Source organism: Vidua macroura, chromosome 1 (assembly GCF_024509145.1).
Source record: "Vidua macroura isolate BioBank_ID:100142 chromosome 1, ASM2450914v1, whole genome shotgun sequence".
Taxonomy (NCBI): Eukaryota; Metazoa; Chordata; class Aves; order Passeriformes; family Viduidae; genus Vidua; species Vidua macroura.
This window is the reverse complement of record NC_071571.1, coordinates 59,121,912-59,139,891: the sequence shown is the minus strand read 5'-3', so window position 1 is coordinate 59,139,891 and position 17,980 is coordinate 59,121,912. Positions and strand designations below refer to the sequence as shown.

General features: G+C 39.4%; 1 protein-coding gene across 4 annotated transcripts in view; it reads right to left on the bottom strand.

Moving 5' to 3' along the window:
* Positions 1-17,980, bottom strand: part of NFX1 (nuclear transcription factor, X-box binding 1) — a 97,817-nt gene that overhangs the window by 22,280 nt on the left and 57,557 nt on the right. For all 4 annotated transcript variants that reach the window (XR_008439989.1, XM_053994411.1, XM_053994627.1 and 1 more), the window contains 8 exons: positions 17,662-17,770; positions 12,494-12,613; positions 11,785-11,864; positions 11,222-11,452; positions 10,866-10,939; positions 8,201-8,302; positions 1,585-1,626; positions 1,124-1,222 (listed from right to left, as the gene is read on the bottom strand). Coding sequence is in view for 3 of the 4 variants with exons in the window: in XM_053994411.1 (XP_053850386.1) it covers positions 1,124-1,222; positions 1,585-1,626; positions 8,201-8,302; positions 10,866-10,939; positions 11,222-11,452; positions 11,785-11,864; positions 12,494-12,613; positions 17,662-17,770 (857 nt within the window). In the remaining variant the exon portion in view is untranslated. The remainder of the gene's footprint in view (positions 1-1,123; positions 1,223-1,584; positions 1,627-8,200; positions 8,303-10,865; positions 10,940-11,221; positions 11,453-11,784; positions 11,865-12,493; positions 12,614-17,661; positions 17,771-17,980) is intronic.

The window sequence follows — 17,980 nt, the reverse complement described above, 5'->3', positions numbered from 1 at the left end:
GTACTTCAAAAAACCACAGTAGACTACACACACAATGCAAAATTTTCACCTTCTTGTTGTACTGAAAGTGCATGCTGTGTTTTCTGAAGAAGATGAAGCAAAGCATATTCTACACACAAGAAAATAGTCCTTATAAAATAGCACTTTTAAATGCAAATACTTATAAAACAGTAGCCCCACAATGAAAACATTCAGCTATTTTGCAGTAGGTTCATTGGTTGGAAGTAAAGAAGACATATCTTACTCTTAAATTCTGGTTGCTTATGTAAAATTTTCACTTATATCGAAGTATCAGCATATCAAATAAAGGATTTTCAAGTAGCAAACATCCTTACAAAACAATGAAATTTATGCAGCATTAGAACACTGGAGGAAGAAGAAAACATACTAAGCTGTTCTATAAAACTTAGACCTGGTAAAAACTAATGTCATGCCTACAAACACACACAAGAGTAAAAACTCTGAGATGACACATCATCTCAACATCTTTTAAAAAATGTGACTGATCCCTTCTTGTCATTCCAGATTACAAAGTATTTATTGGTGTGATGTTTTTGATATTACCTTGATTTCACACTGCCTCATTTTAGGATGTTTCAGTCTAGCAACCCTCTATGCAGTCACACTGGCACAGGCTTTGCTCTGCATCCAATGTTTTATTAATTCCATTTCCTTATTTTTAATATAAAAGCAGTAAGGCAAAAAAAAAAAATGAGACCTGGTAGAAAGAACAGTAGGCTATGAGAGCACATTTCATTATTTAGTCATCATTTTTGTCTTTGTTTTAAAATGTCTACAAGGAGCACTGAGGTAGAAGTTGGTTTTGAGTAAAAGCAGTAGAGATGTGAGAAGTACAGGTACTGATTCATAGTGAGAATGGTGTAAAATGATGTTGCCATTTTAAATCTGGTCCGATTACAGAAAAAAGTAACCGGTCAGGCACTTTTTACTTTTCAGGTTCTCATTTGGGAGGTCTTGAAAAGTGCATATCAACTCCTTTGCCTCAACTGCCATCTAATGCCAAGGCAGCTATTTTTAGAAGAGTAACTAGAACTGTTCTGCATTTCCCATCTTGCTCTCAACGCTGTTGACTTATGACAGCTGCCATCATTAAAACACATACCTTGCATCTTCTTTTAAAAGGTCACTGTACTTTGGTCCAGAAGAACGGATATTAAAAGGATCAGAATTATCATCTATTTCAAGAGCTTCAGCAAGGCGCCTAAATTTGAGGGTAAGAGGAAAAAACCCCAAAATATAACAAAAACATAAGCAAACAAAAAAAAACCCCATATAAATCCCCCCAACTATCCACACATGTCATCAAAGAATTAAGTTACAGGCTACTAATACAAATGAATAGCTTGCAAAATATATGGTCTGTACATTTGAAACTACTCATTTAGAGCTAGAATATTCTAGCAAGATTTCTGATCATTCAATATAGATCTTTATAACAGGAACCATCTCCACATTTATCTGTTCTCTAGGTCATGAAGAAAAAGATTTGTTCTCTACATAGCATTAACTTTCCAAACCTAGACTACTTCTGTCAAAAAAAAAAAAAGCAAGTTAATTTCCCACCTGTTTCTCTGAATAGCCAAGCATTCTTCATCACATTGCAACCTGAATTATGAAAGAAAACTGAAATTAGAATCACTGCTGCTAACTCATATTTTTCAAGCTGTAGCTTGTTGGTGCCATATTATCACAGCCTAAAGAAATAACAACAGTGTGTGAGAATATCTTATCGTACTAGAACAGACAGAGCTAAAAATAAACAAGCAATAATCAAAGATCTTTGAGCACCCAATCTCTTCTCTAGGTCTTGAACAGGAGCAGCAGTTACCAATGTGGTATAAGAATTGAGGAAAAAAGCTTCTGAACTAGATGTTATATTAGTAAATTTTATCACTTGAGCAAAGCATGAAGTTGATAGGAGCATTGAGGGGATGCTCAGCAATAGAAGATGTCACTCCTATGAATCAGAAAAAAATTATCAGTCAGTAAAAAGAGGAAAGTTAAGACATGTCTATGGAGGCTTATGATGAATCATAAACATCAGTATTTCAACTAAACCCCTAATTTGTAGTCTCAGCAGAGTTATGAATTTCAGTTTTCTGTCTCATCTTCAAACGGTATTACACAGTTTTATTTTGAGGGATTAAAATGTTGGAGGAGAATCAGGAGTTCCCCAAAACTTCAGCAGTAGTTACAAACTTCTTCCCCCAGACTTTGTAAGTTAATTAATATTCTTGACAGTAGTTCCGTACATAACAAAAAACAAAAAAAAAACCAAAAAAAAAAAAAACCAAAAAAAACCCCCAAAAAACCAAAACTACATGGGAAACTGGTTCAAACTGGTTTATTCAGTGGCATGTATCATCTTTGGAGACAAGTAGTTCCAGGATCCAGAACTTCTGACAGCCTTCTTGAAGGAGACAGAAGAAAACTAACATACTTGCACTCTTAAGATTAACTGTTTAAAGTCATTTACATGAAGAATTATTTTCTCTTCCACTAAAAGAGGAATGTAGCCAATTTAGAGAAGCTACTCTAGGTCTGACCAAATTTGTCAAGAAAAAATCTCAAGCTTTAATAAGAAATCTAAGCTGAAGATGTCTACATGTCCACATGTCTACAGACAGGACAAGAGAGTGAAACAAAGAAAGAAAATCTGTGCAGCTTGTAGAAAATACTCTGTTATAGTAAATTAATAAAGCAGATTTGTACGTTACCTTGAAAATACTGGAGTTTGACAATAAACTAAAAATTTCAGACTAAATATTTTATCTACTACCATCTCTTTTTCCCCTGCCCCAGTATTTGGTAGACAAAAAGAGAGAAGGGAGAATACTTCCTCTGACAGTCCTTGAGTTCTCATTAGCCTCGCTGGGGCAGGGCGGGGCTTTCCTCTGGAGATCTGCAGGGTGATTAGAAGAGCACTGAACAGGTGGGTTCCCAGTTCTCGTTAGCCAAGCAGGCGCAGGATGGGACTTTTCTCCTGCGAGCAGTGGGCTGATTGAAAGAGGGTTCTAAGGAGTGCAGCAAAGAGGAGCAGGCAAACAGGGGTGTGGCACGGCAGTTCACGCAGGCAGGGCAAGCAGGCAGGGTTGCAGGTTTCCTCCTGCAGCAGGGTCTTTAGTTTGTTGTTTGTTATGTTTCTGTTGGTTGGTTGGTTTGGGTTTTTTTTGTTAGTAATGGTTTTTACACAATCAAAAACTGCAGTTCGTACAAGTGTATGTAACCAAACAGAACCCTCTAAAAAGGATGTGTCTGTCCAAACCCCTTCCTGTGTGGAGTGTTTGAGCTTATCAGTGGTACTAGGGGTCATTGCAGAAGAAGTCTGCCTGTGGTGTGTACAGGTGAATGATCTCCTTTTGCTGGTGGCTGAGCTTAGGGAGGAAGTTAAAAGACTATGGAGTATTAGAGAAAGTGAAAGGGTGGTAGAGTTCTGCCGTTCCACCCTTGAGGGAGGCCCACCAGGAGTCAGAGGACTCCCATGATTCCCACTGTCACCTGGTGGATGAAGGGGAGTGGAAATGGGTCCCTAGTCAGGGAGGTAACAGAAATTCCTCTCGACCCCCATCACCTGCCCAGGTGCCACTTCAGAACAGGTATGAGGCTCTGGATCTAGAGGGTCAGCCAGATGACACAGAAAAAAATGATCTGCCCAGCAGGCCTCTCAGTTATGCTTCTTCTATGATCCATTCAGACAGATCACCACCTCTGACATTAAAAAAAAAGGTTAGTTGTAGTGGGTGACTCCCTTCTGAGGGGAATAAAGGGTCCCATATGTCAACCAGACCCATCCCACAGGGAGGTATGTTGTCTCCCTGGAGCCAGGTACGGGATATTACTGAGAGACTCCCTGGGCTGATTCAGCTCTCTGATTATTACCTACTTCTATTATTATTATTATTATTATTATTACCCAGGTTGGCAGTGATGAGATTGAAAAGAGGAGTGTCAGGAAAATTAAAAGGGACTTTAGGGCACTGGGTCAAGTGGTTGATAGGGCAGGAGAACAGGTAGTGTTCTGCTCAGTCCCTTTGGTGGCAGTGAAAAACAGTGAAAGGAACAATGAGCCCACATTGTCAACAAGTGGCTCAAGGGTTGGTGTCATCAGCAGAATTTTGGATTCTTTGATCATGGGTGCAAACTTTTGTGGCACCTGGCCTGCTGGAACTGGATGGGCTCCATCTCTCTGTTAAGGGCAGAAGGATTTTAGCTCATGAACTGACAGACCTCATTGAGAGGGCTTTAAACTAGGTTTGAAGGGGGAAGGGGATGTAGCTGGGCTCTCTGGAAGCAGGCCCAAGGCTGGTACGCCTGAGTTAGGGGTAAAATCAGTAGCCCAGCTGATGTGCATGTATACTATTGCACGCAGCATGGGTAACAATCGAGAAGAGCTGGAAGCCATGGTGCAGCAGAAAAGCTACAATGTAGTCACCATCACAGAAACTTGGTGGGACAACTCACATAGCTGGAGTGCTGCACTGGATAGCTACAAGCTCTTTAGAAGAGACAGGAAAGGGAGAAGAGGTGAAGGTGTGGCCCTTTGTATTAGGGAGGCTTTTGATTCCATAGGTATTGAAACTAATGACAATGAAGTTGAATGCCTATGGGTAAGAATTAAGGGGAAGGCCAACAAGGCTGATATCCTACTGGGAGTCTGTTATCATCTACCCAACATGGAAGAACAGGTGGAGAACTTATTCTATAAGCAGCTGGAGAATGTTTCAGGATTACCAGCCCTTGTTCTTGTACGTGACTTCAACCTACCATACATCTGCTGGGAACTTAATACAGCAGAAAAGAGGCAGTCCAGGAAGTTTTTAGAGTGCATGGAGGACAACTTTTTGTCACAGCTGGTGAGTAAGCCCACCAGGGGAGGGACTATATTAGACCTGTTGTTTGCAAACAGAGCTGGGCTGGTGGAAGATGTGGTGGTTGAAGGCCATTTGGGGAACAGTGATCATGAAATTACAGAGTTCCTGATATTTGGTGAAATCAGGAGGATTTCAATAAGACTTTTACACTGGACTTCCAGAGGGCAGACTTTGGCCTATTTAGGAGACTCATTCAGAGAATACCTTGGGAAGCAACCCTTAAAAACAAAGGAGTTTAGAAAAGGTGGGCATGCATCAAAACAGATCTTGAGGGCAGAAGAATAGACTGTTCCTGGGTGCCGAAAGATGAGTTGATGAGGCAAATGTTCAGCCTGGATGGACAACGAGGTTTTGAAAGGACTTAGGAATAAAAAGAGGATGTATCATCTTCAGAATGAAGGTCAGGTCTCTCAGGAAGGATTTAAGGGTGTTGCTAGGGCATGTAGGAAAAAAATTGGGGAGGCCAAAGCTCAGTTCAAACTTAATTTGGCTACTTTTGTAAAGGATAATAAAAAATATTTTTACAATATACTAATGGCAAAATGAAGGGTAAGACCAACCTTTGTTCTCTATTGGATGAGGGAGGGAACTTAGTAACTGCAGATGAGGAGAAGATGGAAGTATTTAACGCCTTCTTTACCTCAGTCTTTAGTGGGATGGTTTGTCCTCAGGACAACACTGTCCTTCTGGGTTGGTAGATGGTATCAGGGAGCAGAATAGCCCCCCTGTTATCCAGGGGGAGGCAGTCAGAGAACTGCTGAGATGCCTCGATGTTCATAAATCTATGGGACCAAATGGGCTCCATCCCAGGGTGATGAGGGAGCTGGCAGATGAGCTTGCAAAGCTGCTCTCCATCATTTACCAGCAGTCCTGGCCCACTGGTGAGGTTCCAGATGACTGGAAGTGGGCCAGTATGATGCCCATTCATAAAAAGGGTGGGAAGGAGGATCCTGGTAATTATAGGCCAGTTAGCCTGACATCAGTACCCGGTAAGGTGATGGAGCAGTTTATATTGAGTGTCATCACACAGTACTTACAGGACAGCCAGGGTATCTATCAGACCTACTCAGGATGGGTTTAGGAGGTGTAGGTCGTGTTTGATTAACCTGGTTTCTTTTTATGACTAGGTAATCTATTTGATGGATGCAGGAAAGGCTGTGGATGTTGGCTATTTGGACTTCAACAAGGCCTTTGATACTGTCTCCCACAGCATACTGCTGGAGAAGCTGGCAGCCCACGGCTTGGACAGGAGCATTCTTGCTGGGTTAAGAACTGGCTGGATGGCCAGGCTCAGAGAACAGTGGTGAATGGTACATCCAGCTGGCAGCCAGTTACCAGTGGTGTCCCTCAGGGGTCTGTGCTGGGACCAGTTCTGTTCAATATTTTTACTGACAACATGGATGAGGGTATTGAGTCTTCCATTGGTAACTTTGCAGATGACACTAAGCTGGGAGCATGTGTTGATCTGTTGGAAGGTAGGAGGGCTCTGCAGAGAGATTTGGAATGGTTGGATGGATGGGCAGAGTCCAATAAAATGACCTTTAGTAAGTCCAGGTGTGGAGTCCTGCATTTTGGCCACAATAACCCCCTGCAACGTTATAGGCTGGGGACGGTGTGGCTGGACAGTGCCCAGACAGAAAGGGACTTGGGGGTACTGGTTGACAGCTGGCTGAACACGAGCCAGCAGTGTGCCCTGGTGGCCAAGAAGGCCAGTGGCATCCTGGCCTGTATCAGGAATAGTGTGGCCAGCATGAGCAGGGAGGTCATTCTCCCCCTGTACTCAGCACTGGAAAGACCACACCTTGAGTGTTGTGTCCAGTTCTGGGCCCCTCAGTTTAGGAAGGACGTTGAGACGCTTGAGCGCGTCCAGAGGAAGGCAATGAGGCTGGTGAGGGGCTTGGAACACAAGCCCTATGATGAACAACTGAGGGAGCTGGGGTTGTTTAGCCTGGAGAAAAGGACACTCAGAGGTAACTTTATCACTCTCTAAAACCTCATGAAAGGTGGTTGTAATCAGATGGGGGTTGGTCTCTTTCTCCAGGCAGCAACTGACAGAATGACAGGACATAGTCTTAAGCTGCGCCAACAGAAATATAAGTTGGATATTAGGAAAAAGTTTCTTATGGAAAGAGTGATAAAGTACTAGAATGGTCTGCCCGCAGAGGTGGTGAAGTCACCATCCCTGGATGTGTTTAATGTGGCACTCGGGGCCATGATTTATTTGAGGTGTTAAGGCGTGGGTTGGACTTGATCATCTTGAAGGTCTCTTCCAACCTTGTGATTCTGTGATTCTGCGAATAAAGGCTACCTACCACAGTATAGGTATGATATTAGGAAAGACTTGTACAATGAAAAGCTATCTCTTTTAATTTCAACTGTTCAAGGAAAGGGCAGTGTGTGTCCACACAGAAAGAAATGTGTTACTGACTACAACACTATAGCAAAAGTTCTTTAGTATGCTGGCACTAGCTTTTGGTACAAGATATCATGAAGCAACTATATGGGAAATGTCATTATTTTGAACTTACGCAATGTAAAGGAACATTAGATTTTAACACACATAATAGACTGACTCTGAAATAAACAAATGCAATATAAAAAAAAGAAGACATGGTAATAGAAATAAACTAAAACCAAAGATTAGGGACTTCAAAGGTAAAGACTTCAGTAAGTCAAGTTTCTGACAGAAGGATGCTGGAGAAAGTTGACAACTACATAGAGAAATTATACTAAAAGTAAAGGGACAAGCTATTTCAATCCCGAGGAACATCAGGAAAACTTATGTCACAAAATTAAAATCAGGTTGTGGTGCCAGCCAGGATGACAACACCAAAGTACCAATCAAACTGAAATACAAACATGAAAAATTCTAAAACAGGTAATACAAAAATATTGTAAATAGTAAGATGATGCCTAGGAGAATATATGGCCTATCAATAAACCAGAAAGGAACACTGGATTGCTGAAACAGAACATAAAGTCTATTGCCATGTCTAGAAATCTGAAAAAAAATCCAGAGGAACTCCAATGAGTTGGCAGAGTAGAAAAAAAACTCTGAAACCACAGTTGTATCGTTCCACACTTAATTATAACAACCAACCATACAATGACAGAGAACTCATTCTACATGAAAGAAAAAACATGAACCACCACAGAACTGCAAAATACTCTTTAAGCATATTGCTAAAGTAGAGTCAGGCTGGAATTACAGCTGACATTTTTATCACCATATTAATATATTTTGCATGTCACCTATGCTTCAGGTACACACACAGGCTTCAATTATGTTACTACATGTATCTCCTTACCTGGCATGCTTCATTTCTTTTTTTGTAATAAGCCTACTGATTTCCACTGAATCCCCAAGCTGTAGATCTGTTAGCTTAGCTGCTATAGATATAGCAGCTATTCTGAAAAAGAGAGTGGTAGATTTCATTTAAGGCAACACATAAGCTTCTGAAAAGGTATATAAGGGTGCAGATTTAACCTCTAGGTGGAAGTAGTAAGACAGACTGATCATTTTCTCATTAGATTACAAAATGGAATTCTAGTTCTACATCACCAAGTTTTAGGAGTCTAATCTAGTTACATAAATCAATAGTCTACTCTCATCTCCCTCAACTAGGAGTAACACTAACAAATGGACATGCTTCTCATGCAAGTTGAAATTATGCAAGGCAAATACTCTTTCTGCTCACTTACTAGTTATACAAAATACAGCTTTAACTATCATTTTATCTGATTGTTCCTTAACAATATGCAACTAAAATCTGCCAAGTGAATTTATAAAGTACTTAGAAATTTGCTTGGAAAATATGGTTAACACAATCCACAAGGAAAGGACAAAATGCCTACCAAGATCATTACTATTTTCTTTATAAAGATTCTTCCTAATTCCCTTCAATAATAAGTCTTCCTAGTCTCCTTTGCTTGCTAAAATTTGTATAACTAACATATACAGGAATTTTTAATGGAATTATCCCACTTAATTTTCAAACAAACTCCTAAAAATGAAACATTGTATCCTCTTGAACTAGCTTTTCTGTTACATGAAAATAAAAGGATATGTTTGTCTCTGTATGTTTCTCTTTATGTCTTTCATCGCATTCAAAGAACCAACCATCTATGAGGAAGGAGGCTAATCATACTACATAAAATGAAAAAAAATCACTTAGAGGCACTTCATATTAATCAGTTGATGCCAAAGTCTAGATAATGGGACATTAGATGATATGACATCATAATTTGCGCCATATGTACAGTTATAGCAGGATAGGTATTTCCTGTTCCCTTGGACATTGTTTCACCAACATTCACTGACAAAGCCAAAAGCTGTTTCATCATTTCTCTAAAATTTTTGAGAAAACTTGGATACTCCCCTAATTTGCTGACCTTTATTTTGCTGCAGGTTTTTTTTTTAATGGTTTTTGTTATCATTGTTTTGGTTTGTTGATAGGTAGGAAAAATGGCAAACTTATCTACACAAAATTAGAATAATCTTTCAGGAACCTGAACTGTTGGAATTATCAAACTCAGCTGGCACATTACTATCACAAGTCAAGGGTAATTTGTAAGCACATATGAACATATTTTAACTGATACAAACACCTGGTTTAAACAGAAGAGTTTCCCTTCCTCTATATTTGGGCTCTGATCAGAGAAATAAATACATGTGTATTCACCGTACACATGCAAGAACTCTCACTGGCTTCAAAGAACCATTTTCCTTGCATGAATATTTAGACAGTGACTGAGCTGTAAAACAGCAGAGAAATAACAGCCTTCAAAAATCTGGACTTGTACGTTATCTTCTGAACTTATCATTAATGACAAGCATTTGTCAATTTAAACTGGTATTTCAACATTAAGCCAGTCTTCTGATTTGTATTCATAGTGATGAAAATAACAGAAATACCAAACTTCTGTATATGTATCTTGCATTCAACTTAGTATTGACTACAACTGTTCTTGATTGTTTCTGATTAGCACATTTTTCCCCTTGTTTTCATTAGGTAATATTAAGTACCCAAGCTGAACTATTTTCTGTCAGAACTTGAATATGGACAGTGTTCAGCAGAAACCGAGCAGCATACCCTAAGCTGGTCTAGGATAAAAAAAAAGGCCCTCAGATATCAGTTCCAAATAAAACCATCCTTAAAAAACTTTCTTTGAAAGATGGGAAGAATCTCAGACTTTGATTGCCTAACAAATAGGATACAGAGCAGAACTCTGATCACAAACCAACTCTTTAGACTAATTTTTTTACTCCCTTTCAATCACAGCCTCAGAGTAAGATTTTTTAAATTATTATTATTATTACTGCTTTGCTATATTCATTTCAACAGTTCCAAAGCCCCACTTTTCTTCTTTTCTTTGTCCATTCCTTGCTCTCTCTCCTATGAGAGAGAAAATTAAGTTTAGACATAGAATCTGGAGGTTGTTGCAATAAATACAGTTGGGTAGGGCTCAGATTGCATATTAAAACCCAAGATTTAGATGCCAAAGCTTTCCTGCCTAAATTTAGCTATTTCAGAATTACTTTAAATCACTATTCAGCATACATCATCTGTACTGACTAGGTTTCATCATACATGATTGGAAACTTGGACAGCAAGTTTGACACACATTGACTGCAATCACCTACATTCAGGAGCCTGAATCTGTACTTGGCAAATTTGTCTGTACCTAATTGCTTTGTGTGGGTAGAATAGAGTTCCACATATGGAATAGTCAAGCTTTGACATACCACCATAGTTAGATTAACAGCAGTAAAAAAAAGAAATTAGTTCTAATACAGTATAGCTGGTACAAAAGCTCAGGGAAATACCAAAACCCCCCGCAAAACTATCACGTCAAAGTACAAAAAAAGTCTCAAAGCTTGTGAACTAAATATATTTAGTCAAGTCTGTAATTTAATCAAACTGTGGAGCAGTAGGTCCAATAAGGAATTGAAAGAATTATTATCGTACCTACCTTTGATATGTATTAGATGCTTCTGAGCATATCATACTCTCCTTTCTTCTTCCACATTCACACTGAAGATCAACCTGCCATATCACATAAGTGAGCAGCCTTTTAACGTTTTGCCTTTTTACAGCCATGGAGGGGTGTGAAGGATATAAACTTACTCATTTTAGAAGGCCCATTTTAGTCGAATAATAGCTAACTAAAAGTGATGAATTGTTTTGTTTTTAAAAAATCAGTATTTTAAGTTTACAGAAAAAATGCTATGCTATCAATATACAAACATGTCACAACTGTTACTGGCTGATAATTAAACCATATAATTCACCTGTGACTTTGCAGTGAAATTTCTTTAGGTATCTAACCTTTGCACAGCAGGATGTTGTTGGGCAGTGCGAAGAAGGATGACATGGAGCCATACACGGATGATTACAATATAGCCTTGGAATAATACATGGCTGTTTACACTCTTCATCTATAAGACATTCTCCTTTATGACAGATTCTTTTACATTTGTGCATTCCACATTTTAACATTTGATTGCAGCGAAGTCCACAGGAAATGTCAGTGAGATGACAAGGAATATTACTTCGCAGCTGAAAGAGGAAAGGAAGAAGACGACACTAACAGTAAAAATTATCAATGGAAATCTCAAAGTGCTTTTACTGTTCACACCTTCATTGGCAATGTCCACATAAGAATCTTAATACTAAAAGATCCTAGGTCAAAGAATGAATTTTGTTTTATACTATAGTCCAATACAGCAGTTGGTTTGCATGCACATGGAATAAAAGATATATTTCTCCAATTTAATCACATTAAACTCCAACTCTAGTAACATATTCCATTTCAAAGACAGCACAAAAATCTAAGCCTACAGTCCTAAAAAAATGTTTAGTATTCAAAAACATTAATTGTCCAGACTTACTTCATGCTTGCCCATACACCATTTCTGAGTGAGATAGGTACAGGGGGGACATTTCTCCTCACTATGACATGAATGGTACACTGCAGTCACAGAAATATAAAAGTCATAACAGTTTTATTAGCATACTTCAGTTGAATGCATTAAAGGATACAGTAAAGACTATTAAGCATGAGAGTGCAAAACTACACAATTTATGGGAAGGATTATGCATCATAAAATAATAATGTATTCTTTAAAAATTGTGATGCCAAGTGTTTATGTGAATATTCTCTATACACTTCAAATAGCAGGTCATTTTCTAACATGTGAGTAGAGTTACACTCTCAGGCAAAATTTGTCAGAAACTGTTTGACCCATGCTATTTATTTTGTGATCAGCCAATGAATTTCCAAGGAACATAGAGATTAACTGTTCCCTAGATTGTCCTACTGTTTCAATAGAGCACTTGATCTTTGGAATACAGCATTTAATGTGTTGTGACTAATAAGAAAAAACACCAGTGTTTTAACCAGTGAGAAGTACCATTAGTAGTATTCATTGCAAGTCTTTAGCTGGTAGGCTTGGATATATATTTTCAAATAGACCTATGTACACTTTTCTACATTTTAATTAAAAGAACCCCAGATTTAAAAAAACAAACAAACACAAAAAGAAAAACCAATAACAAAACCCCAAAAAGCCCCAATCAAAGCTGAATGGCTTGACTTACCTGGATGATCACAGTCATGTGGCCTGGTGCATGTTTTTTTACACTCTGGTGGCTGAGTGCCACAGGGAACAGGGGGGTAAATCACAGATTCACCACAATAACAAGTTAACTCATCAAAACCTGAAAAAAGTCAAATATATCCTAATGACTACATCTATTTGCATGTTTCCTCTATGAGAAATCTTTACGTAACATGAAGATGTTTTATTCCAGCTTCGTTCTTTTAATATTAAGCACTAATATTTGAAATTAGTGAATTTATTAGCTTTTGTGGCTCCTGCAAGAAAGCCAGACTATGATGACTTAGTTAGGAATTATGCTTTGCTTTTAGAGCAGTTCTTTCACATCAATATTTTGAACCAGAGTGAGCAAAATGCTCACGTCAAGTTGAAAGTTTTGCTGCTCTACCTTTGATTTAAAAAGGGGAGGTATCTCTTGAATTCCTTTCCAGAAGGCCCATCATCGAAATTTTGTGTTCCAAACTTCCTGACATCACTTTTTCAGACCAATGTTTAGATTTTGTCATTTTGCTAAGCCCTGCAAATAGTACTATAAAGATTCCAAAGAAAATTACCAAAAGACAACAAGTCTTCTTTATGGTATTTATTATTACATGGATCCTCATAAGCATCTTATGAACATGCCCAAATACTTCAAACCCAGCTTTGTTTTGGAAGTTCTCTGTCTCAGGCAGTACCCATTTTATTTTGAGTGCATTTTTTTATCTTCTGTGTTCGGGAAACAAGTTCTAAAGTCCTGTAAGATCCAAATCTCAAATAGAAGTACTTATATACACCACCCCAATGAAAACACTGCACAAAAATAAATACAATTCACTGCTTTTTTCAGACTATATAAAAACTGGCAAACTGACTGGAATGCAAACTACAGTTCAAACAGATAAATGCTTAGAAAAACAGAACACTAAGAAAACATTTGACATCATACAGAAGTAGATCTGAGAACAAAAAGAGAATATGATTGGTCTATAAGCAAATAAAGAGGTAGTGGAAAACAACAGAAAATGGCAGAGGAGGTTAAGAGAATAAAGGGGCAACACAAATACAAACCAACAATTCTAACTTGGCGAGGAATGTGTTAAGGGGGTTTTGGAATTCAGCAAGTTCTCTAACTCTAACTCTGGAATCACACGAGTCTTCCTCCCTAGTCTAGCAAAGCAAAACCTGTTGAACTCTAAACAACCAAGTGTTCATACTGTCCCACTTCCCTAGATATTGATGGCTGCTAGATCAATATGCAGGTCCAGCCTAGGGCAGGACTGAACACACATTCCAGAGAGACAAGACACACAATACATACATGGCAATAACATGATCAGATACACAGACTAACACAAAGCCAACCAAATTACAAGATTCAAGTAAAGAGGAATACCAATAGCTAAGTCCTCTCCCTTCTCTTCAGCTCATCAGGACTGAAGCTTATTAGAGAAGACACACACACACACACACAAAATTCACTCCAACACTCCAAATTCACATGCACACCACATTCATGAATCTGAAATACTAGCACAGGCTGTCTAATATCCATGCCTGTGGTATTATTTCTGTGCTATCCATGCCTGAAAGGACAGACTCCTTTCCCAGGCACTGGCTGAAACCTTGGGTATTTCCAGAGGCAGATCTCCTCCTATAACTTAGATCAAGGGGTCCTTATAACTTAGGATCCCATTCGCCAGCTGTTCACACACAGGATACATCAAATCTGGTCTCTCAGTTGCTAGCATAAAGACTATGTGCTCCCATGATGTGCAGCCAAGCCTCCAGCTGCTGGCACTCAAGAACTCTCACACACTGAACAGAGAAAGAGATGACAGTGGACATGAGGTGCACGGATCTCTATCAGTTAAGTAAATTGACCAACAGCTTCATTTGTGCAAATGGTGTCTCCATTTCACATGTTTGCTCCATTGTCCATGTATCCACCTTGATTCCTCCCAAATAATCTACCAAATAATTTTTTTCCCCATTAAAGTAACTTGAACCTGGCTGGATGCCCTGCACCCACCAAAGCTGCTCTATCACTCCCATCCACAGGCAGGGGAAAGGTCCTTGAGATAAGGACCAGAAGTCACTCACCAAATGCCATAATGGGCAAAACACAGACACCACTTGGGCATACTGACTGAGTTTATTTCTAATAAAATCAGAGCAGGATACTGAAAAGTAAAATAAATCTTAAAAAACACTTCTCTCCCATCCCTCCCTCTTTCCCAGGCTCCACCTCCTGCCCCCCAGTGGTGCAGGGGTCAGGGAATAGGGGCAGTTCATCACACATTTTTCCTGTTGCTGCTCAGGGAGAAGAGTCCTTCCCTGCTCCAGAGATGGGTCCCTCCCATGGGGAGCTCTCCATGACTCCAACAGGAGTCCGTCCTGCATGCAACAGTCCTCCACAAACTGCTCTAGTGTAGATCACTGTTCTAAAGGGTGCAGTCCTTCAGGCAGAACCTAGTCCAATGTGGGTTCCCCCAGAGTCACAGGTCCTACCAGGAAACCTGCTCTAGTTCGAGCTCTGCTCTCCACAGGTCTGCAGGTCCCTGCCAGGAGTTTGTTCCATCACAGGACTCCCACCAGTTCACAGCCTCTTTCAGGCATCCACCTGCTCCAGTGTGGGGTTCCTCTGTGAACTGCAGGTAGATCTCTGTACCCCCGTTGACCTCCATGGGCTCTAGGGCCACAGCTGCTTCACCATGGTCTTCCCCAACAGTTGCTCTGCTTCAGCGCCTGAGCACCTCCTCCCCCTCCCTCTTCATTGATCTTAAGTGTCTGCATAATTGCCTCCTCTCCTCTCCTCTCTGGCTGCAATTACATCTGTTCAATAATTTTTTTTTCCTTCTTAAATACGTTATCACAGAGGTGTTACTGTTATTCCTCATCAGCTTGACCTTGGCCAGGGGTGAATCCATCCATCTTAGAACCAGCTAGCACTGACAGCTTCGCACAGAAGCCAATTCTATAGCCCCTTGCTTCCAAACCCTGGGTGCAAAGCCAGTACAGCCACTGGCCCCTCAGCTACATCTGCACCTAAATCTATTATTTTTGCTGTTATTAGTGTGGTTATACCAGCATCACAACTACCAGAGTTCTGCTGGCCTTGAGAAATTCTACTCCCAAAAAGGTTCGCTATACCTCGCTTATCCGATTACTTGTGAAACTCAGACATCTTTCACCCTTTTTGGTGAGGAACAGATGTGAAATTTCCTACCTGAAACTTCTTTCAGCTTTTCAATGATTTTTGTTATGTTCAGAAATTTCTCAGGTCTGGTTATTTTTTTATGATCTGTTCCATCAGTTAAATCTCAGGCCAGATCCTACTAATTTGCCCATGTATTCTGAAGTACAGCAGTTAGTAAAAAAACCCACAATTTTTGTCTAAAGGAGACTAAATTACAATAAATTACAGCAAATAAGAAGGATAGGGAGAACAAAATGTTATGGGTTAGAAAAAAGTAGAAAGCAAAAGTAGAAAAGATTCAGAATGTCCCTGAAAAGGAACGTCCTGTGTAAAGGAAGCATGGGAAAGAGTAGCGCTTTGTCGTTCCTTACTACAGGTCTTGAAACAACCTATAACACTATATGCTTCAAAGCTAAAATCTTCTTTAGTCCAGGAAGATGAAAGACTAGACACCAAGGTCTTTGGAAGACCTGAATGTCAGACAGCTACACTGGTTACTTGCTATTGATAAGAAATGGTAAGTGAAGAATCTTATAATAAGAAGTCCCTTAGTTGCACTAATCAGGATAATGGGGACAGAGTGCAGAGAGGTCTGATCCAAGAGCAGAAATACAGTATCTGAAAGCTTTTTTTTTTTTTTTTTTAACGCACTGTCTCTAATGCTGACATTATTTATTTTCCCCAGGAGATGTATTCCTGTCTTGAAGTAGACTGTGTATTCATAAAGAGACCCTAGCACAAGAAAGGGACCACACTTATCAGCACTGAGGAAATTACACTGGAAAAGTAAAGTACCTGGGAAGCACACAGAGGGTAGATGCACTCTAGTACTGCACCTTGATGTCAGTCGTCACCATTCCTAGCAAAAGCAGTAGTGGAGATGAAAGCAGGGGCAAGAAATCCAATTTAATGATTAGGCAAATGACTTACAGCTGACCATACCATGGCATTTGATACCATGGCTGATATAAACCACCTCCAAAGTGATGGCTAGACAGGAGAATCAGAGTCAAGAATGGCCTGTGGAGTGCTGAGAAGGACTCACCATCAACTACAGGGTCAGAATCATATAGAATCATACAATGTATGCCTCTGTAATCTCAACAAGCAGCATCCAGAGAAAGCAGGTAAGAAATCTTTAAAGATACTGCTTAGCTGATTTACCTCTGGACAGATTCAAATGGGAAATTTCAGGGACACAGAGGTTTAAGCCAAATTACCATAATAACCTGGTTCCTGAAGTATGTAACTGCTTTTTCTGTATTCAGAAAAAAAAAAAAACAAAACAGCATGGAAGATTCACCTCTAGATTTTATCACATTCAACAGTGGAGGCATCCCATTTAACAATGGAGGCAATCCTTCAGTCTCCTTTAATCTGAGAGTGAAATACAATCCTCAAAAATATTGCAGCAATGTGGATAAGTTTAATGACCTTAAATATTAAACCCATGGAATTCAGTGAAGAAAAACAACTGCTCAGAAAAACCCATGCATTCTGACTTGACTAGACCAGAAGTTACTAACAGGACCTCTGAGACATTAAGATCACTATTTTGCTTTGTCAAGAGAAATGTTTGGACACAGAAATATTTATTTTTCTAATGAGAGATGCAGTCAACACACACATCATATTCATAGGCTATTAAGACAGACTACAATGCTGTTTCAAGCACAGTGAGCTTCAGAGGCTCTAGCACCTTCTCTTTCCCAGGATGTTTACATGAAAAGTTTGTCTCCATAAAATGGAGGTCTTTGACTATGTCCATGTGCACATAATATAGGAGAGACACATGTACTACAGAAGCAAAAGCACTTCAAGCTGTAACCACTATCCTTACAATCTACATCACCCGTCTTTCTCCTTTTCACCAGTTTGAAATCAGATCACATTCACTGCCCAGAGTTAGACAGAGATATTATTGTACTCCTAGAATAAATAACAAGTAAGTATTTTTACACATAACTCACTTGTTTGCCAGCATGTTTGACAACTGCCACGATGGCAGGGCTCTTCACATCTATGCAGCCCACAGTTGAGTTTACGACCACAAACCAAAGAGCACTTATGTTCTGTGTCCTAAGACATGGCAAAAAAGAAAAAGCAGAATTGAACTATAAGCCTTATTGGTTATTTTTTTCTCTTTGAGGTTCAAATCTACTTCTAATAACAGACTGACAAAACTGTATAGTGCAAAAAATAGCTTAGGCCAAATCTATACAGTTTTTCCATCACTGTATGGATACACAATTTTTAATGAAGATTCTGTTAAGACTTCTGTTACAGACA